The following is a 23,640-nucleotide window of genomic DNA, read 5'->3' as shown; positions in this document are numbered from 1 at the left end:
TACCATTGTTGTTATGGTTTCCTGGTGGAAAATGACTAGTAATTAATTAGGCGGTTTGTGATTGGCCTCAATAATATCCCCCACAGGAGTACACTTGGTATTTTATTATCGGACCATCACTCAAAGAACTGTAGTACATTAGAAAAATACATTAACACTATCATGAAAAGCACTTTTCCAAAAATCAAAAATAGGCTAATTTCATTGAATTTTGCCTGAAGAGTTTTCTAGCTTTATAAAGTAAGGAGAAACCCCATAACAACAAACAATACAAACAAGTAAACAAAAAATCCTTCAGGTTAATTTTACTGTCTATTCAGGTTAATTTTAGAAAAAAAAATATGAAACTATCTGAAATATTAGAATGCATAAACTGATGCATCCTTTCACATCGTTTTTGTTTTAAACACAAATTTTGTATTTACAGGTCTGTGGCAATTAAATCAGCTGCAACAAGACTAAAGATGTACTGCTAAGGTACATGATTACCGTATATCTGGGGGGACATTTATCAATGGTGTTCACGTAAAGAATACACAGCGACCTCTGCTTATAAGCGTATGCCAGTGATTCACACACATAATGAAATATTGCTCAATAAATGGACAAAACAGAGACTGTCCCTCTAAGCTGGCAGGTAGCACAACATCAAGAGATGCAAATTTCTTTATTTTCTATTTACTTCCTGAAACTCTCCAATGCAGCCACCCTCCATACCACTTTTCACACCCACTTAATTATGTTCGAGTGTCCAAGTGCTTTAATTAAAACAGATCACCTCCCAGTGTGACATCCCTTCCTAGTTGCTCCCCTCTGCTGTCAATCACTGTTGGATCCCACTTTGGTTTAGAAGTGGGGCTTGAATGGTCTTTCAGTTCCCTCAGAAATCTAAGGGTCTCTGGGTCATTATTGTGTGAATTTTCAAATGTCACTTTAACATAAACACACTCCAACATTATTTGTCTCAATGCACTGTATTCAGGAATCTATGGTGAGCATTTTCTATGAAGTCAGAGGAACTTAATATCTACAGGCTGTAGAAGTTTACATATCACCTCTGCATTTCAATTTCTGTATCTTATAATAAGGTTGTCAGAGATAACTCCAACATATGTGATAATATAAAATATATGATAAATGTGGTAATTAAATAATATAAAACCTCTGAGCTGGTAAAAAGGCCAAATTTGTCTTTATTAAAAGTCAAATCTCTTTGCTTTTAAAAGCCATTTCTTAGAATTATTTTAAAGAAAGAACTGATAAATTATGTATGTATAATTTTACTCATATCAGAGTTTTCATGATATGATAATTATACATAAACCAGGTGGCCATTAGCAGAGAATAGAATGAATAGATTAATGTATATCAATAGAAAGGAATGATTTGACTACGTTCATAATATTCATATGTATAAGGTATGTTTATTCTGACCTCATTTTTGTTTAAAATTTTAAAATCTCATAACAGAAAACAAAAATAGTTAGTCCTAGGTGGTATTATTATAGTTAATTTTCTTGCTATATTTACAAAAATTTAATTTGTAAATGTGTTTAATGGTACAGACTTTGTGTATGTATGCCTGTGTAAGTGTGAGCATGAATGAGGGTATATTTTTTTCTAAATTATGAAATTAAAACAAAATCCCTGAATAGAGATTTTTGAGGTGAAAATAAGGGATGCTCATTGACTGGACTCATTTTACTATTGTTAAATATGTATAATTGGGCAAGAAGATATAGAGGGATGAAAGTAACATTTTTTCTTTTTTTAATTTTTTTAAAATTGTTTTTTCTTATTTGGCTGCATTGGGTTTTCGTTGCTGTGCACGGGCTTTCTCTAGTTGTGGCGAGCGGGGGCTACTCTTCCTTGTGCTGCATGGGCTTCTCAGTGTGGTGGCTTCTCCTGTGTTGCACAGCATGGGCTCTAGGCACCACGGGCTTCAGTAGTTGCGTCATGTGGGCTCAGTAGTAGCGGCACGTAGGCTCTATGACACAAGGGCTTTGGCAGTTGTGACTCATGGGCTTAGTTTCCCCATGGCATGTGGGATTCTTCCCGGACCAGGGCTCAAACCTGTGTCCTCTGCATTGGCAGGCAGATTCTCAACCACTGCACCACCAGGGAAGTCGCATTATATTTATTAAAATTTTCTTCTTTTTAAAAAGTTTTTCTTTCTCAATCACCTAGCTTGTAGGAAATAACAGAAACCATATTATTATATTGTCACTTATTTCACAGAGACCACATGCAGAGATGGTTATATAATCCTGGTCTGTCAAGTGACAATGCTGAAGCCTCCTGTGGACAGAACTGCACACAACAAACAATCAGTAGTTCTGATTCAGGTACTAATAATTGTGTTTGTTTCTCAGATTTATATTTTAGATTCCTTTAGTTAGTTTATCCTTTTCAACTGAAAGCATGTAATAAAAACACCGAAGGGTTTGAAATAGCATACAAACTTTTTAAAATTACATTTTCAATAAAATTAAAATATATCAGTACATATAACAGGGAATACAAAAAAGGGCAAGTATGTAGTGGCTAGACATTTTACATTGTTTTAAATTTCTTACCTGTGCTTTTATATATTTTTTAAGGTTTTCATTATTTTTTTTTAAATAATATGTCTACATGGACAGGTAATTAAATGAATTTAAGCCAAGGTCTTGAAGACCTGCACATTGATCACTAGATCATTAATCAGATACTCTTGTGGTTCTTCATCTACCTTCAACTCCATCTGATGAATATTCTCAAAGAACAGAGGAGGACATGTGTGACATTATATATAATATAATTTATTGTGTAGAATGCAAGAGTGGGGCAGAGAATTCAAGAAACACAAACTCATTTAAACCAGAGGGAAGCAGATTTCAGAAATATTCAAGAGAAACAGAGATCAAAGAAAACAGTAAAACAGTATCACAGTTTCTGAGGAATTGGGATGGGAAGACAGTTCATATGTGAATCTCTCCAGATATGTGGAACTGTGAACATATGAGTCCTCTTATCAAGCATCCTACAAATCTGATCTGTTAGAGCATGTGGACTCTAGTTGAATATAGCAGAGGGACTCACACAGTAAACCATACTGCCTTTCTTGTGCCACCTGTCATCTGTGTGACAAGATCCCTATGATAAGTCCCAAACATTCTTCATAATGTCCCTTGAGCAACAGCAAATGTCAGAGGAACACGGTCAGCCCCAGAATATTCCTACCTGTGATCCCCAGCATACAGTTCATGGAGATACTTCCAACCTCTTCTTTAGTTCACTCCCTGCTTCAGTTAATTGATAGCTGTTAATGGATACTGGATAGGGCCTGAAGTACTTATGAGGATGTGTGAACATGTTATATGAAAGAATCTGACATAGCTCTGTCTGCTCCATAACTGTGGATGATGAGGAGATAACAAAGGAATACATCCATTATTTGTGCATCTCACTAACCATGATTCCCTATTACCGAATAAAACAATATTTCTGCAGTACTGAAAAGACTAACAGGAATCTTGTTGCAAGATATGGGATATCTGGACCAATTAATTTAAGAATTACTGCCTCAAATCCGAGGACATCCATTCCTTAATATGAGTAGAAGTAGCAAACATTATCACAAATACTAATAAGGCTGGTATGGAAATAACATGGTTTAATTTAGATGAAAGAGAGCCACATATGGTACAGTGCTATATGAATGTGATATTATTATTACCATTTATTGATTTATATTAAATTGGATGTATTTTCAGGGAATCAGTTTACCTCACACACTCCTAGAATTATCTCTTTTCTTAAATACTGAAATATAGAAAGGACCAGCAACTTAAATGTTAAAATAGTGAGATAATGTTACCCTTCACTTCCATTTCCTCTTTCATAACCAGGGATTTCCAGATCGGCGTGATGACTGTGGAGAACTGCACTGTGGTTACTGAGTTCATATTGTTAGGACTTTCTGACAGACAAGATGTGCAGCAGGGGCTCTTTGTTTTTTTTCTGCTGGTTTATGGGATAACTGTGATTGCCAATCTAGGGATGGTCCTGCTGATCAAGATGGACCCCAGATTCCACACACCCATGTACTATTTCCTGAGCAATCTGTCCTTCTGTGATGTCTGCTACTCTTCCACTGTCTCTCCCAAGATGCTGGCTGATTTCTTATCTGAGCAAAAGAAGATTCCATTGAACTTGTGTGCCATTCAGATGTATTGTTTTGGGACCCTGGCAGATGTGGAGTGCCTCATGTTGACTGTCATGGCTTATGACCGCTATGTAGCCATTTGTAATCCACTTCTTTATACAGTTGTCATGTCCAAGAGGTTCTGTACTCAACTTGTGGCTTTTGTGTACATAGAAGCTGTGATCTATCCAGCAATTTTCACCTCTTCCACAATTCAGTTATCATTCTGTATTTCCAATATCATCAATCACTTTTTCTGTGACTTCCCACCCTTATTAGCCCTCTCCTCCTCAGATACAACTATCAATGAGATCGTGATGTTCACTTATAGCAGCTGTGTTCTGGGTTGCAGCATCATCACTGTGCTCCTCTCCTACAGCTACATCATAACAACCATCCTTAGAATGAACTCAGCCGAGGGGAGACGCAAAGCCTTCTCTACGTGTGCCTCCCATTTAACCGCTGTGTGTATATTTTACGGCACACTTCTGTTTATGTATTTCAGACCCAGCTCAAGTTACTCCATGGACACGGACAAAATAGCCTCTGTCTTCTACACAGTTGTCATCCCCATGTTAAACCCCCTGATCTATAGCTTAAGGAATAAAGATGTGAAAGTTGCCCTAAGAAAACTAATCAGTACTGAATTATATTCTGGGTGAAACAGTGTTTTCAACTAAAAGTATATACATAAAGATTCTGAGAGCTGAGGCTCAGATGCTAGTATAGATGCTTGTAGTCTCACCAGTACAGTCTTGTAGATGTTTCCCATTACTTACATTTGTGCCTAAATTGAGTGTTGAGGGCAATCGTTAGTGATCTTTAACTTTCTCCAAATTAAGAAAGAGCAGTAATATGATGAATTTGCTGTTTTGCAGAGAGGGTCTTTTTATATCTCTTTTCTCTGCCCTTGAGTAAGTTCCAGTGAGATATCATGTACAGAGTAACCCCTCCACCCATGTCAACTCAACTTACCCTCCGTAAGATTACAGTCTTAAAAAAAAAAACTGTTTAATAAAGTTGCTCAGCAACAAGGGAGAGTTAGTGGGTCAAATAAGTGTTTTGTATCCTTTTTATGCACTTGTATCACCCTATAATTGTGTTATCATAGCACCTGGGAGTACACAGGAAATAAATACATAAATATATAAATAAATAAGAATAAATGTAAAATCATCTGTTGTAACTCAAACTTTCATAAATGGAAGGGCTTTTCCTGGCTTGTTCACCAGTTTTCTACTTTGATATTTATAATGCTTGGCTTCAGGGTGCCATTCAAAATTATTTACTGCAGCAATGAATGAGAGCCCCTTCCTTACAAAATCGATGAAGAAGAGCCTTTGTAAATTTACCAAACAAACAAGTACTCCTCCCTTTATTTTATTTTATTCTGGTATGTTTACCTTAGAAGAAATCCATCTGTGCCTCTTGCCTCTGGCGTAGGTTGAATAAGGAACGGGGACAGGAATCACTGGATGGACAGAACTTCTCAAGTCACCTATTCCTCATTATTCTGTCCCAGTTACATCCAAGGGTAACCATGGGATCATCAGCACTAGATTGACATTGCACTTCACACACTAATTATCAGCCTGTGGATTTTCCTACTTGTCCTCACTGCAGAGAAGAGATACGGTTCTACCGACAACTGTACAGAAACTGCATGACTGGAAGTTTGGGGTAAAGAACCTAGACCTTCTCCAAAGGCCACTGGAAAGGATGACTCCATCTCCCTTGAGGTGTTCTTAGCATTATCCTAGTTAAAATGTAAGAGAAAAAAAAAAAGTACCCAATTGATTCAGTTTAAATTGAAAGGAAGAGTTATTATCTTAATTATGCATATAAAGGAAAACAAAACAAGGCAGTGTTTATATTAGTATTCTATTTGCAGTGATTGATATTGGCTCTCTGTGTATCTGTGACATGGTCAGGAACTGTATTCTAGACACAATTTTAGTAGTGGTCATCATGAAGAGCTGAATGTTAGGTAATTCTGTCTTTTATGCCAATAATTTAAATTAGTTGCTTATTTTGTTCTGACTGTAATCCATTAGTAAATAATTCAGCTATAAAATCATAACACTATTGCTGGTCGTCACGACTGTTCATTTTATTTTATGTTGTTAACAAGAAAGAAACATGGAATCCCTCTTTTCTGGTTCTAGGAGCTGAGTAATGGGATGTACAGGATCTTTCCTTTAGGTCCTCTTTCCTAATTGTACACATCCCTTCAGTGCATGCGATATGCTGAATACTATGTACTTCAAACATCATTAGGTTGAAACTACACATAAAAACATGAAAATGTCAGCAGGTTATTTGTCATCAATGACTGAATGAACACAGTCTTAAGACAAATGAAAATATTTTACCACTCAACTATTTTCTTTAATTATCTCAAATAATTGATTTCTTGTTCCTAGGATATTTCATATATCAGGACTTCTCAGTCATTGTCCAAACCCCTTCCACACTCAATGCACTTTTTTAAAAACCTATTAAAGATATTCCTGCCTATAAAAATTAAACATTCATTTTATGTAAAATTGGATTCTCTGGCCACCTTTCACATATTTGTTTGAGGAAAAAAGGTATTCCTTCCTTTTTTTTCCCTTTAACTTTTCCTGTAATAACACTGTATTAATAGCCCTTACATATGGTCAGGAAACCAAGACATTTTGCATTTGTTTCTTCATTTTTGCTTTAAGGGAACAATCGAGATATGAGAGAGGTGGGTATCAGACCTGGACTTTTAAGTGAGGCAGCTTGAGGTCAAATCTGTAGGGAGTTGACCCCTGAATGATGCAGGGGTTAGGGACACCTACACTCTGCACAGTGGAAAATTGGAGTGTGACTTATAGTTGGGCTTATATGGCATTCCTCTATGTGAGGTTCCCTATATGGGAATTCAGTCAACCTAGGATTGTTTAGTACTGTAAGATATACCATTTAAAAAAACAAACAAAAAATTGTATGTGTACCTGTGCAGTTCAAACCTGTGTTGTTCAAGGGTCAACTGTACCATCTTTGGCTTGTTAGTTGTGTGTCTTTAGATTGCTTCATCTTGTTAAGTTTCATTCTTCTCAAGCCTTTAACTTGGCTTTATCATATGCAATATAAGTATATATTGATGGCATTCAGGGCAAGTAACCCCAAATGTGCCACTTTGGTGTATTGATTATTTTGAATTACAGTTTTTGACACTCTGTTGTGCCCATGAAAGGAGGAAATAAATCTCTTATGTGAAGGGTACCTCTCCTGTACCAGGGATAGAGAGACCTCTTTATCATCAGAGATAGGGAATATGAGTCCAGGAGCCTACATAAACAAGTGTTGTTACTTCTTTACTAATTTACTACCCTGAGGTTAAGTTTCTTTGTCTTGTCAATTCTTCTCAAATTCATTATTTCTTTGCCTAAAAGATACAAAAGATCCCTGTTTGGATCACTTCTCTGCATTTCATATTTCTTTGAACTCTGGTACATACCAAAAAAAAATTGTTTTTCCTGTAAATCTACCTTGTGTAAGAACAAAGAAGAACAAAGAGTGGTAGGGGGGAATTTTTCACCTCCCTGACCTAATACTACACACACACACACACACACACACACACACACACACACACACACACACACACACACACACGTGGTTGAGTCAAAAATTACCCGCACTCCAGTTATATTAAAACTTCTGCAAAGTCTACAGCCAGAGTGCAGATAATATTTGACTCACACTCATATGTCCTTATAATTATGTGTGTGTGTGTATGTATAATATATCTACCTCTTAGGTTAATCAAGAGAGTGTGTAAGGCCATTCAATGCCTAATAACTCCACTGGGGAAATCCTGGTGCTGAAAGGAAAGATGGTGTTGTTCACAGCACTCACTCATGAGATGCAGTCTGCAGGATCCATCATCATCCATTTTAGAGCCAGATCAGCCAGTCTTTCAGATTCTAGTTGCACATCTCAGCCTCAGGTTATGTCTGGAGCTCTCTGCCAGCACCCTCAAGATTTGTTTTTCCTCACCCTGACTTCGCTCCGGTTAAAGCTGAGCAGAGGTTTCTTCACAGTGACCCACGTTGATCACATCATTCCCAATCCTGTCCAGATGCCTGAAACCACCCTATTCATCTAATTCCCTGATCCCAATTTGCCAAGAAATGACTTGAGATAATTGACCACAGGGTACCTTGTTTTATGTTATTCTCCGTGGTCCTGCTCCAAATGTTGTGTCTGACATGGCACATGTGGCTGCAAACAAAACAAGGTCTATCTTGTGTGATGAACCCATGCACTTCTGACATTTCCTGCTCCACATTTAGGACAAAACACTTGATTCTCATCATCTTCAGGCTGCCATTCCATTTTTCCCCACTGAAAGCCCGCATTGGCCAAGCCCTACCTCACCACTGATCTGTATGGACAAAACTTTTCTTTTAGAGTTACTTTCCTCTGCACTAAATGGGACTCTGATGTGATTTATAACCCAGCATACATTTTCAATATCTGAAGGCCTTCCTCTCTAGTTCTACCTCTCCCCAGCTATTCAACCTCAACTTTGGGTTTAATAATTTCTTTAGATTTTCCAGCCATATTTTCTCTATGAGTCACTCTTCAGCTACTCACCAAACTATCATTTCACCAATGTTAGGCTCCATTTCCCATCTCTGGTTCCCATTGCTTGGCCTCCTTTCACAATTGGGTGTAATGAGGTTGTATCATAGGTCAATTCTTTTCTCATAGTCCCTTCTTTCTGCTCAGGCATTGGTGTCCTTAAAAATAAGCACAACCAGTGATGACAATTAGGTCATGCAGAGAGTGATACAAGCCATGCGCTCATACTGGTGAGAAGCTGGTGAGCAGAATCTGTTAAATATAAACCTTAATACTTCTCATCAATCTCATCAGTATGTGGCTGTTTCTTAAGTGCCAGCAAATTTAACCTAGCTCAAAATCCTCCCTAGACACTTGCTATGACCTGGAGAAGCAGCGACAACATAACGGGGTCTGTATGAACTCTCAACTCACTATAGCTGCCACCTTCAACAAGTCACTTCCTCCTTGGGCCTCATTTTCCATTGGGTCAACAAAGAGGTATGAACTGGATAATCTTTATTGCACATTCCAGCTTCCACATTCTGCATCTATATTGATATAACTCTATCAATATATATACTCATTTATTTTGTGTGTGCGTGTGTCTTTTTTATTTTTTAAAGATTTATTTTATTATTTATTTATTTATTTATTTTGGCCATGTTGGGTCTTTGTTGCTGTGCATGGGCTTTCTCTAGTTGTGGGGAGTGGGGACTACTCTTGCTTGTGGTGCACTGGCTTCTCATTGTGGTGGCTTCTCTTGTTGCAGAGCATGGGCTCTAGGTGCACAGACTTCAGTAGTGTGGCACTCAGTCTCAATAGTTGTGGTTTGTGGGCTCTAGAGCACAGGCTCAGTGGTTGTGGCACATGGGCTTAGTTGTTCTGCGGCATGTGGGATCTTCCCGACCCAAGGCTAGAAACCGTGTCCCCTGTATTGGCAAGTGGATTCTTAACCACTGTGCCACCAAAGAAGCCCCACATACTTATTTCTATTTGGGGTGATAAAAAAAGTATAACAGATGGGTAGAACTATATTCGTACCAATGGATAGAAAAGATTACAACTCCCGGCCAGTTTGACCTGAAATGAGAGTGGCAATAAGACAGAGAGGTGGGTTGCAGGAACCCTGGTGCCATCAAGAAGAATTCAGGTTACTGGCCTATTCTGAATGTTGACTTTGAGACACTTCATAAAAAAGAGATATTCATATAAGTGGATTTCCAGCTGTATTAGTCATCAGGAAATCATATATTCCACATAATGGCCAGGATTGAAATGACAGACAATACTAAGTGTTTTTGAGGATGAGGAAAAGCCAAATGACTCACACTGAAAGTACCATAGTGGAGGTGGGGTGGGGGGCATACTTCATTGAAAACCTTATGAATATTTCCTCAATCTAAATTTTATGTTTAACTTATACGTAGACAGTTACCTATATAACACTATATTTAGGGGCATCATTGGCATCTGGGAAGTTGTTTAGATATAGATTTTTTATCTCAATTGTTTGTCTCCGAAGTCTTAAATTCTACCTTCAGTCTTTCCCCCCATGATTAAAGAAAGCTATTCTCGGTGAACACACAAATCCTCTGGGAAGCAATTTAGATTTTTCAAATGTCAGCAATATGTTATTATCTATGTTCCAGATTTAATAAGACCAGGTTGTTCTACATGGTCTGGGGGGCCATCAGGGTTTGAGGATGATCTGGGGTTCTGCCTAAACAGAGGGCAGCCCAAGGACATGGGTCATTCTTGGAGCAAGAGAAGCACCTGAGGGAAAAACAGGTCTGGAGAGGAATCAGAGGAGGGTCAGCAAGGTTGACATCTCTCCCCCCAGATATGTTCCAGAGAAATAGAGAATGGCTATAAAGCTGTTAATCACCACAAATATATCATTTTTTCTGTGTACCTGATGGAATATCTTTAGGAAATATGTAGGATTTTTGAGAGTTTTCTTGACAATATCTCCCAGAGGAGTACATTTGGTATTTTAATACTGAGTTCCAGTGTCCTTCTGTTGATGATTGTTCAGCAGTTAGTTGTAATTCCAGTGCTCTTGTAAGACGGAGTAAGCACACATCCTCCTACTCCGCCATCTTGATCCATCTCTGTGCCAGGACATAAAAACTTTCTTACATCACTGAAAACAAAGCAGAACAGAACAAAGCAACACTCTTGTGAAAAGACAGGTTACCTGGACCACCTAACTGTAGGAACCTTGACTTTACTCTGAGCACATAAATGTCTTAATATTATATAGAAGTGGCCAACATGGTCATAAACACCACACAAGCTGGTGTGGGAATAGTCTGATGTGCTTTGTACAAAAGTGTGCTTTACATGTGACATTATTGTTGTTAACATTTTCTCATTTATAATAAATTGGATAGTATTTCACAAAGAATCTGTTTACCTCATGCACACCTAGGATGGACTATGTCTTTTCTTAATTATTGAAATATAAAAAAGACCAGCAGTTTAACTATTAAGATAGTAAGATGTTATTAACCTACTATGTCCATTTCCTCTTTCACAACCAGGGATTTCCAGATCTGAATGATGACTGTGGAGAACTGCACTGTGGTTACTGACTTCACATTCCTAGGACTTTCTGACAGAAGGGATGTGCAGCAGGGGCTCTTTGGGCTCTTCCTGCTGGTTTACAGCATAACTGTGATTGCCAGTCTAGGGATGGTCCTGCTGATCAAAATGGACCCCAGACTCCACACACCCATATACTTATTTCCTGAGCAATCTGTCCTTCTGTGATGTCTGCTACTCCTCCACTGTGTCTCCCAAGATGCTGGCTGATTTCTTATCTGAGCAGAAGAGGATTCCATTTGATATGTGTGCCATTCAGATGTATTTTGGGGGGACATTTGCAGATGTGGAATGTCTCCTGTTGACTGTCATGGCTTATGACCGTTATGTAGCCATTTGTAATCCACTTCTTTATACAGTTTCCATGTCCAGGAAATTCTGTTCCAAGCTAATAACCATGGTCTACATGGAAGGTTTGGTCGATTTGGCAATCCATAAGTGTTGTACATTTCTATTGTCATTCTGCAATTCTAATATTATCAATCACTTTTCCTGTGACATCCCACCCTTGCTAGCCCTCTCCTCCTCAGATACATCCATCAATGAGATAATGTTGTTCATTTCCAGTAGCTGTGTTCTTTGTGTCAGCATCATCACTGTGCTCCTCTCCTATAGCTACATCATAACCACCATCCCCAGAATGAACTCAGCCAAAGGGAGACACAAAGCCTTCTCTACATGTGCCTCCCACTTAACCGCTGTGGCTGTATTTCATGGCACACTCCTGTTCATGTATTTCAGACCCAGCTCCAGTTACTCCATGGACATGGACAAAATAGCCTCTGTCTTCTACATAGTTGTTGTCCCCATGTTAAACCCCCTGATCTACAACTTAAGGAATAAAAATGTGAAAGTTGCCTTAAGAAAAATAATCAGTACTGAATTACGTTCTGGGTGATACAGTGTTTTGACCCAAATTATTTATTTAAAGATTTTGGTACTGATATAGATGCTTGTAGTCTCACCAGTTCAGTCTTCTGGATGTTTCTCATTACTAACCTTTGTACCTAAATCGGGTGTAGAAAGCAGTCATCCGTGATCCTAGTTTTCTCTCCAAACTAAGGAAGAGTAGTAACATGGTCACTGCTATTTTGCAGAGAGAATCTTTTTTTTTTTCTTTTTTTTCTTCCAGAGAGGATCTATTTATACATTTTCTCTGGTCTTGGGGAAGCACTAGTCAGATATCATGCAAAAAATAATCCCTCCATCCAACTTACCCTCTTAAGAATCCAATATTTAAAACAATATGTTTAAAGTTGCTCAGCCAGAAGGGAGTGTTAATGGGTCAAATAGATTTTTGCATCCTTTTATATACTTGTTTCACCCTATAACTGTCATCACTGAACTTAGAAATGCATTAGTAGTAAATAAATAAGTAAGAATACACTTAACATCTTTTTTTTTTAACTCAGAGTTCCATGAATATAAGTGCTTTTCCTGTTTTGTTCATATGTTATCTACTCTGACATTTACAAAGCTTGGTTACAGGAAGCCATTCAAAAATGTTTTTTGGATAAATGAATGAGGGCCCCTTCCTTACAAAATCGATGAAGGGGAGCCTTTGTAAATTTACCAAACAAACAAACAAGAACCCCTTCATTTTATTTTCTTCTGGTGTGGTTACTGTAGAAGAAATCCATCTGTGCCTCTTGCCTTTGGCCTAGGTTGAATAAGTAACAGGGACAGGGATCACTGGAGGAACAGAACTTCTGAAATCCTCTATTTCACATCATTCTGCCCAAGTTACATCCAAGGGTAACTGTGGAATCATTAGCACTAGATTCATATTGCACTTCGCAGACTGATTATCAGCCTGTGGATTTCCCTTCTTGTCCTCACTGCAGAGAACAGATATGGTGCCATTAACAGCTGTACAGAAACTGAATGATTGAAAGTAGGGGGTGAAGAACCTGGACCTTCTCCAGAGGCCACGGGAGAAGACAACTCTGTCTCCCTTGGGGTTTCATACCATTATCCTAGTTAAATTTTAAAAGAAAATATATACCCAATTGATATGGTTTAAATTGAAAGGAATTGTATGAAGAAAAACAAGAAACAAAAACAAGGTAATGTTTATATTAGTATTCCACTTGTGATGGTTTCTAATGACTCCCTATGTGTCTGTTATCATGAACTGAAAATGTATTCTAAATGCAATTTTAGTAGTGGTCACAATGAAGAGCTGATTGTTGGGTAATCGTAGCATTGATGGCAATACTTTATTGAAGTTAATTGCTTATTTTGTTCTCACTGTAACTGATTAGCAAAAAATTCAGCTATAAAAAATATAACTGTAATTCATTTCATTTTACATCCTTGTCAAGATAGCAACGTGAAGGCACTCTTTTCTGGTCCCGGGAGCAAAGTAATGGGATATATAAGATTTTTCCTTTAGGTCCTCCTTCCTAATTTTATATATCCCTTCAGTGTATACAATGTGCTGAATGTTACACACTCTAAACATTATAAGACTGAAATGATACATTAAAAGCATGAAAATTTCAGGAAGTTATTTGCCATAAATGACTGAACACAGTTTTACAATAAAAATAATGTATTACGCCTAAATATTTTCTTTTATTACCTCAAGTAATTGATTTCTTGTTCCTAGGATATTTCATACATCCAAAGATCTCGATCATTGTTCAAATCCCTTCTATACTCAATATACTTTCTTAAAAACTTATTAAAAATATTCATACCTACAAAAATTAAACTTATTCATGGTATGTAAAATTGAATTCTCTGGCCATCTTTCACATACACATTTAAGGGAAAAATATATTCCTTCCTTTTTTCCTTCAAATTTTATTTTAATAACACTATAATAATAGTCTTTACAAGTGGTCAGGAAACTAGGGCTTCTTGTATTTGTTTCTGTTCAATTTTTGTTTTAAGGTAGTGATCAAGATATGAGAGAGGTGAATATTTGACCTGCACTTTTAAATGAGGCAGGCTCAGTTCAAATCTGGACACTGTTGACCCTTGAGCAACATGGGGGTTTGGGGCACCTAACCTCTGCACACTCAAAAATAGAAGTATAATATGGGGATATGTGTATAAAAACAGTTGATTGAACCTGGTGTACCCCCCCAAAAAATAAAATAAAATAATAAAAAAAAAAAAAAAAAATAGAAGTATAACTTATAGCCAGCCTTCCCTTTATGGCTTATATGCCATTCCTCCTTATCTGTGGCTCCCCTGTAAGAATTCAGCTAACCTGAGATTGCTTAGTACTGTAATATTTACTATTGAAAAAAAATCCACCTATAAGTGAATCTGTGCAGCTCAAACCTGTGTTGCTCAGGTCAACTGTACTATCATTGACTTGCTCGCTGTGTGCCTTTAGAGTGCTTAATCTGGTTAAGGCTCAGTCTCCTCATCCCTTCAACTTGGCTTTAGATATATATTATAAGGATATATTGATGGGGTTCAGGGCAAGCTGCCCCCAAAATGCCATGTTGGCATGTTGACTGCTTTGAGTTAAAGTTACCTAAGAAACAGCTGGTGCAAAATGAACACCCTGATGTTCTTTTCTCCCCTTGAAATCAGGAAATAAATCTCATATGCAAAAGGCATTTTATCTGTACCAGAATGTTGAGAGACATCCTTAACACCAGAGATAGGGAAATCAAGGCCAGGAGGCTGTATAAACAAACTCCCTTAATTCTTTACTGATTTACTATCATTTCCTCTTGTGAATTCTTTTCAAATTTATTATTTCCTTGTCTAAAAGATACAAAAACTCCATGTTTCAAGGGATAGTGGGAAAATTTCCTTTCCTTTCCATATATATATATGGTTATAGTGTGTGTATGTATTTCTGAAGTTTATCAGGAAATTGTGTAACAACATACAAATTCTAATAACTCTCCATCAGGGACTAAATCCCTGGAGCTGAGAGAGAAGATGGAATTGCTCATGACAACATGTCCTTAGATGGAGTCTGCAGGATCCATCTTTATCTAGTGTAGAGACAGCCCATCCAGTCTCTCAGCTCTCACTGCATACCCCAGCTTTGTATCATGTCTGGAGCTCTCTGCCTGGCACTTGTAGGATTTGTTTTCCTAACACTGCTTTCACTCCTGCTAGAGCTGAGCAGAGGTTTCATCATGGTGACCCATGCTGGCCACATAATTCTCAACTCAGGCCAGATGCCTGAAACCACACTAATAATCTCATTCCCTGATCCCACTTTGTCAAGGAATGACTTTAGATAATTGATCTCAGTACATTTTGTTTTATGTTATTCTGTGTGGCCCTGTTAAGGCCATGTCTGAAATGGCACACTTATATGCAAAGAAAATAATATCAGTCTTTTGTGATGAACCCTTGCACTTAGGACATTTTCTGCTCCCTACTTAGGACAAAACTCTTGATTCTCACCATCTTCAGGCTGCCATTCCATTCTCCCCCACTGAAAGCCCGCATCACCCAAGCCCTACCTCACCACTGATCTGTATGGACAAAACTCTAAACATACTTTCCTCTGCAGAAAATGGTACTCTGATACAGATTTATAACCCAGCATACATTTTCAGTATCTGAAGACTTTCCTCCCTAGTTCATCCTCTCTCCCACTACTCAACCTCAATTTGGGTTTAACTTTTTTTTAGATTCTCCAGGCATATCTTATCTGAGTCATTCCTTAGCTGCTCACCAAACTATCATCCCACCAATGTTAGGCTCCATTTCCCATCTCTGGCTCCCAGAGCATAGTCAAGATCAGTAATTGTGTATAATGAGATTGTATATAGGTCAATTCTTTCCTCATAGTTCCTTCTTTCTGCTCTGGCATTGGTATCCCTAAAAATAAGTATAACCAGTGATGGCAGTTAGGCCATACATAGACTGATACAAGCCATGAGCTCATACTGGTGAAAAGCTCGTTAGCAGAATTTGTTAAATCAAAACTGTAATATTTCTAATTGATTTGATAAGTACCATATATGGCTCTTTCTTAAGAGACAGCAAATATAACCTAGCTCAAAATCCTCTCTAGAAACATGCTATGACCTGGAGAAGCACTGACAGCAGAATAAAGTCTGTATGAACTCTCAACTCACTACAGCTGTCACCTGCAACAAGTCACTTCCTCCTTGGGCCTCATTTTCCACTGAGTCAAAAGAGAGGTTTGAACAGGATAATCTTTATGGCATATTCCAAGTATCACATTCTGTATCTGTATTGATATGAAGCTAGCAATATGTATTCTAACTTCTATTTGGAGTGATTAAAAAAGAGTAACAGATGCTAAACTCATATCAGTGGTGCAAAACATTACATCTCTTTGTGAGTTTGACCTGAAATGAAAGTGGCAATAAGACAGACAGAGAGGGTAGGTTGCAGGAACCCCAATACCATCAAGCAGAATTCAATTCTGCATGTTGACTTTGAGACACTTCATAAAAAGAGGTACTCATATAAGTTGATTTCCAGCTTTGTTAGTCATCAGGAAGTCGAATACTCCACACAATGCAAAGGCTCAAAATGATAGACAACAATGTGCTGATTAGGATGCAGAAAAGCCAGACGACTCATAGTGAAAGTGCCATCGTGGAGGCGTGGGTGGGCATGCTCACAGAAAACCATATGGATACTTACTCAGTCTAAATTTTATATTAAAATTATATGTAGTGTGTTTCCTATATAATATTATGTTTAGGGACATCCTTGGCATCTGGGAAGCTGTCTAGATACAGATTTTATCTCAATTGTTTGTCTCCGAAGTCTTAAATTCTACCTTCAGTCTTTCCCCCCATGATTAAAGAAAGCTATTCTCTGTTAACACACAAATCCTTTGGGAAGCAATTTAGGTTAGTCAATTTTCAGCAATATGTTCCTTTTGATGTTCCAGATTTAATAGGAAGGGAGAGGTAGACTACATGGTCTGGGGGGCAGCCATGTTTATGAAGATAAACAGGGGTTCTGCCTAAACAGAGAGTAGCCTGAGGAAATGGGTCATTCTTGGAGCAAGAGAAGCACCTGAGGGAAAAATAAATCTGGAAAGGAATCAGAGGATGGTCATCAAGGTTGGCACCACCGCCTCCAAATATGCACCAGAAAAACAGAGAATGGAAATAAAGCTCTTAATTACCACAAATATATGATTTTCTTATGTGTATGTGATGGAATATATTATCAGTTACTTAGGGTTTTTGAGATTTCCCTTGACAATATCTCCCACAGGAGTACATTTGGTATTTTAATATTGAGGTTGTCACATAAAACATAGCAATACATTATGAAAAGGCATTAATAATTGTCACTGAAGTTCCTTTTCTGAAAATTAAAAATTTATTAAGTTCATTGAATTTTGTTTGAAGAATATTCTAGCTTTACAGAGAACAAGGGGAAACACTATAACAGCAAACAATATGAACCAATAAACAAAATGACTGAAAAACCTATTTTTCTGTTTATTCCAAGTTAGATTTCAGAAGAAATATGTATATCTATATTACTGGAATGAATAAACTTTTCCATGTCCTGCTCATCTTACTCTTTTGTTTGTTTATTCAAATTTTGCCTTTACAGGTCTGTGGCAATTAAGTTAACTGCATTACGACTCAAGATGTATAACTAATACATGTGATTATAGTATATTTGGGGGGGACATTTATTAACTGTAGATATCTACACAGCACATAGCAGCCTGTGTGTGTAAGTGTACAGCAATGACTCACACACGTGATAAAATATTGCTGAATAAATGGACAATGCAGAGATCACCCCCTAAACTGTCAGGTTGCACTATGTCAAGGGACACTAGTTTATTTACCTTCTGTTACTTCCTGAAACTGTCTAATGCAGTCATCCCTTACATAACTTTCTCTTTTCATCAACCTTAATTATGTTCAAGTGTTCAGGTGATATATTGGGTGGCCAAAAGTTCTTTCTAGTTTTTCATAAGATGTTACAGAAAAACCCAATGAACTTTTTGGCTAATTCAATAAATAAAATAGACTGCCTCCCAGTGTGACAACCCTTCCTGTGTGCTCCCCTCTGCTGTCAGTCATCTGGATCCCACCTTGGTTTAGATGTAGGACTTACACAGTGTCTCAGTCTTCTCAGAAATCTAGGAGTCAATGAGTCATTATTTTGTGAGTTTTCAAGTGTCACTTTCACACAAACACACTATAACATTCTGTGAGACTATTTAAGAGAGAGATCCTTTAATACAAATTTATGTCATTGCACTGTATTTGGGAATACATTGTAAGCAATTTCTATGAAATCAAAGAAACAATGGCTATGGGATTGTAGAAGTGTATCCCCTCTGGGCTTCAATGTCTGTTTCATGTTATGAGGTTGTTAGAGACAATTCAGGATGTATGTAATGATACATAAAATATAAAATAACATACAGTGAAAATGAGATAATATCAAACATTTTAGTATAGTGAAGAAGCAAAAATTACAAGTTTTAATTCATTTCAAATCTCTTTGCTCCTAAAGTTTATTTGTAAAATTTATTTTTAAAAAATCTGGCTATGATTAAGTATATTAATAATTGTATGTACCTAAGTGGTCTTAGCAGAAAATATATTTTACATATATACACATATATTTTACATATATTTTACATACACACACACACATATAATTTTTTTAACATCATTTTTGCTTAAAAGTTAAAAGCCAAATAATGTAGAAAACACAATCTACTTAGCCCTAGGCAGTGTAAATATGTTCAGTTTTTTGCTGTTTTTACAAAATCTTTATTTTGCTAATGTGTTTAACGTAGAGTGTTTGTGCATGTGTGTCTGTGTAAGTGTGTGAAGGTGAATGGGTGTGCATTTGTTTTGTAATTTATCAAATGAAATCAAAGTGCCTATATAAGGATTGGTGAACTCAAAATAAGGAATGCTTGTTTACTGGACTCATTTTTCTATTTCTAAATAAGTATAATATTGGTCAGTAAGGTGGGGGGGGAAAAAGAAAAAAGTTATTTAAAGGTCTGCATTTCATTCTCAATCAACTTACATGTATGAAGTATCTAATGATAAACTACATCATTATATCTCTTTCTTATTCCTGAGAGACCAAGAGTTCAACAGCCAGGGACCAGACACAGAGATATTTATATAATCCAGGTCAGACAGGCGACAGTGCTGAACCTTCCCACAGACAGAACTGCATGCAGCAAACAAGTCAGTAGTTCTGGTACAGGTACTAGTATATTTGTTATTGCTCTGATTTATATTTGAGGTTTCTTTAGTTTTTTTTTTTTTTTATCCTTTTTATATGAAAGCATGTTATAGAAACAAAGGAGGATATGAAATATTATACAAATTTTTATTTTATGTACTTTTTCCAATCTGTGTATTTTAAATAAATATATACATAGATAGCAGGGATTAAAAAAAGGAAAAAACATTCATTGTGGCAAAGGTCAGAAATTTTTTATTGTTTTCATTTTTTACATATACTTTTACATATTTTATAAATATTTTCATTTGTAAAGGAAAACATTTTTGAAGTTATGTGTTTGCAGGAACATATATATTAATGAGTTTAGGCCAAGTGCTGGGAGACCTGCACACTGATCACTAGGTCATTACTCAGATGCTCTTCTGTCCCTCATCCACCTTCAACTCCATTTTTCTTAGATTCTCACAGAACAGGAGAGGACATGTGTGGCACTGTGTATCACATTATTGGTTTGGGTAAAATATAACAATAGGACATATAATTTCACTGGCCACCCAAAGACAACTGAAACTTAAAGGAAGGCAGATCTCAGATATATTCAAGATAAATCTGGTTCAAAAAAAGAACAAAACAGTATTAAAATTTTTAGGGAATTGGAGGGGGAGTGGGAATACAGTTCAAACATAAATGTCTCTGAGGTTCTGAGTCTGTGGACAGATGAGTATTTCTATAATGTGTGACTTACACAACTGATCTGGTGTTGAATATATCATGTGGAAAATAATAGATTAGGGTAGAAAGACTCACACAGTAAACCACAGTGCCTTTCTTGCCTTTGTGTAACCTGTGCTACCAGCATGTCTGCAGTTAGGTCTCAAACATTCTTCATCACCTCCCCTACATAACAGCAACTTCCACAGTGGAGAATGGTCAGCCCTGGCATATTACTCAGTCTACACTAGCATTTCATGCATAGAGACCCCTCCACCCTCTTATCCTCTCTGCACCAGTGGGTCCTGCATCATGAACTATCTATCCCTCATTTACTGAGGCTGGACAGGACCTGAGGAGTCAATGAGGAAGTGAGTGCTTGTTATAATAGGAAATTTGCCACGACTCTGCCTGCTACACATTTTAGGAAGACGAAGAAAAAACAAAGCAATATATTCATTACCTGCACCTCTCATTAACTACATGTCTCTATTACAGGATATAAAAACATTCTTGCATCACTGAAAACAGAACAAAACAAAACAACAGTCTTGTCAGAAAACGGGTTATCTGGACCAACTAATTGTAAGAACCTTGTCTTCACTCTGAGGGCACCGATTTCTTAGCAATAAATAGAAGTAGCAAAATTAGTCATGAATGCTCCACAAGTTGGTGTGGAAATAGCCTGATTTAATTTGCATGAATGTGTGCTGCAAACACTACAATGCTTTACAAATGTAAGTAGTAGTAGTATCATTTTACCATTTATATTAAGTTGGATATATTTCCCAAAGATTCCATTTAACCTCAAGCAGTCTTAGCATTATTTATCTCTTCTTCTAATTACTGAAATACAGAAATGCCCAGCAATGTTAGGTAGTAGGGTGATATTAACCATTCACATTGATTTCCTCTTTCATAACCAAGGATTTCCAGATGTGAGTGATGACTGCTGAAAACTGCACTGTGGTTACTGACTTCACATTCCTAGGACTTTCTGACAGAAGAGATGTGCAGCAGGGGCTCTTTGTTTTTTTTCTGCTGGTTTATGGCATAACTGTGATTGCCAATCTAGGGATGGTCCTGCTGATCAAGATGGACCCCAGACTCCACACACCCATGTATTATTTCCTGAGCAATCTGTCCTTCTGTGATGTCTCCTACTCCTCCACTGTCTCTCCCAAGATGCTGGCTGATTTCTTATCTGAGCAAAAAAGGATTCCCTATCACTTGTGTGCCATCCAGTTGTATTGTTTTGGAGCCTTTGCAGATGTGGAGTGTCTTCTGTTGGCTGTCATGGCTTATGACCGTTATGTAGCCATTTGCAATCCACTCCTTTATACAATTTCCATGTCCAAGAGAATCTGTACCCAACTTGTGGCTATTGCCTACATTGTAGGCTTGGTTGATTCGGCAATCCATACCTGTTGCACATTTCGATTGCCATTCTGCAATTCCAATGTCATCAATCACTTTTTCTGTGACAACCCACCCTTGCTAGCCCTCTCCTCCTCAGATACATCCATCAATGAGATCGTGATGTTCACTTTTATTGGCTGCATTGTGGGAGGCAGCATCATCACTGTGCTCCTCTCCTACAGCTACATCATAACCACCATCCTCAGGATGAACTCAGCCGAGGGGAGACGCAAAGCCTTCTCTACGTGTGCCTCCCACTTAACTGCTGTGGCTGTATTTCACGGCACACTGCTGTTCATGTATTTCAGACCCACCTCCAGTTACTCCATGGACACAGACAAAATAACCTCTGTCTTCTACACAGTTGTCATCCCCATGTTAAACCCCCTGATTTACAGCTTAAGAAATAAGGATGTAAAAAGTGCCCTAAATAAAGCAATCAGCACTAAATTATGTTCTGGGTGATACAATGCTTTCACCCAAAAGTATTTAAAGATTCTGAGAGCCTAAGATCAGGTACTTTGACATAGATTCCTGTAGTCTTACTAGTGCAGCTTTCTGAATATTGTCTATTATTTGCACCTAAGATGAGTGTAGGGAGCAGGCATTACTGGTCTTAATCTCTCCAAACTAAGGAAGAGGAGTAATAGGGTCATTTTGCTGTTTTGCAGATAGAGTCTTTTTGTATCTTTTTTCTCTGTTCTTGGGGAGGTCCCAGTGAGATACGTGGGAAGAGCAATGTCTCCACTCATTTCAATTCAACTTACTTGCTAAAGGCTCCAATGTATTTATTTATTTATTTTAACAATAGGCTTAATAAACTTGATCAGCCAGAAGGGAGTGTTAGTGGGTCAAATTAGGTTTATTTGTATCCTTTTTATGTACTTGTATCACCCTATAAATGCTCCATCATAACACTTAGAAGTAAATAAGTAGTAAATAAATAAGAATGAATAAGAAATCTCTCTCCCTAGACTAAATATTTCATAAATGCTTGGTCCCTCCTGTCTAGTTCACCATTGTCCAGCTATTTACAGTGGTTGACCTCAGGATGCAATTCAAAAATATTTATTGAATGAATGAATGAATGAATGTAGCCTGAAAAATTAATGCAAAATTGAACCTCTGTAAATTGATCAAAAACAAAAATTACTACTTTTCTTAATTTCATTGCAGCATGTTACCTGTAGGTGAAATCCATCTGCATATGTTTTATTTTGCCCTAGGCAGAAATGAGAATCTGGGACAGAAAGGATTTGCTGTAAAAAGCTTCTCAGGAGATTCCTCTACATTTGGCCTCAATTATATTAGCAAACATCCCCTGATCCACCAGAGGTCACTGGAGAGGACTCCATCTTTAACACTAGTTAAAATTGGAAAAATAAAGAAAATGAAATGCCCCATTGATACTGTTTAAATCACAAAGGAATGGTTATTAACATAAATATATGTCCCTTGGGGGGAAAAAAACAAAGTAGTAGTTATGTTAGTGTGTCATATGTAATGATTTATGTTGTCTCTCTATGTATCTATGAAATAAATTGAAATCATAATGTAAGCAAAATTTTATTAGTGGTTATTACTGTTGTGTTGTGCTGAGTAGTTGAGTGTTAATTAATCTTGTAATCTTTTCCAAAAACATAATTAATTGTGTATTCTGTTCTTCCTGTATTCAATTAGCAATTAATCCGATTATGAAAACATAATGCAAATTATTCATTTTATCTTAGGTTGCTGCCATGAAAGGAACATGAATGTACTCTTTTTGGTTCCAGAAGGAGAGAGTAATGGCTTATACAGGTTTTTTATTTAGGTCCTCTTCCCTAATTTTATTTTATTGTATTTATTTTATTTTATTTTATTTTATTATTTTATTTTTTAAGCTCTTTATTGGAATATAATTGCTTTACAGTATTGTGTTAGTTTCTGCTGTACAACAAAGTGAATCAGCTGTATTTATACATATG

General features: G+C 37.2%; 2 protein-coding genes and 1 pseudogene across 2 annotated transcripts; all 3 read left to right on the top strand.

The window, feature by feature from the left end:
* Positions 1 to 3,909: 3,909 nt before the first annotated feature.
* Positions 3,910 to 4,848, top strand: LOC130850085 (olfactory receptor 8U9-like). The gene has a single exon (XM_057729424.1). It carries the CDS (start codon positions 3,910 to 3,912, stop codon positions 4,846 to 4,848), a length of 939 nt encoding a protein of 312 aa, XP_057585407.1.
* A 6,499-nt stretch (positions 4,849 to 11,347) lies between these two features.
* LOC130850257 (olfactory receptor 5W2-like) lies at positions 11,348 to 12,287 on the top strand (annotated as a pseudogene).
* An 8,912-nt stretch (positions 12,288 to 21,199) lies between these two features.
* On the top strand, positions 21,200 to 22,138 carry LOC130849650 (olfactory receptor-like protein OLF2). The gene has a single exon (XM_057728694.1). The coding sequence runs from the start codon at positions 21,200 to 21,202 to the stop codon at positions 22,136 to 22,138; it is 939 nt and encodes a 312-aa protein (XP_057584677.1).
* The last annotated feature ends 1,502 nt before the right edge of the window (positions 22,139 to 23,640 follow it).

This window comes from Hippopotamus amphibius, chromosome 3 (assembly GCF_030028045.1).
Source record: "Hippopotamus amphibius kiboko isolate mHipAmp2 chromosome 3, mHipAmp2.hap2, whole genome shotgun sequence".
NCBI lineage: Eukaryota > Metazoa > Chordata > Mammalia > Artiodactyla > Hippopotamidae > Hippopotamus > Hippopotamus amphibius.
Note: the sequence above shows the minus strand (reverse complement) of the source record. Positions and strands in the feature narration are given on the sequence as shown.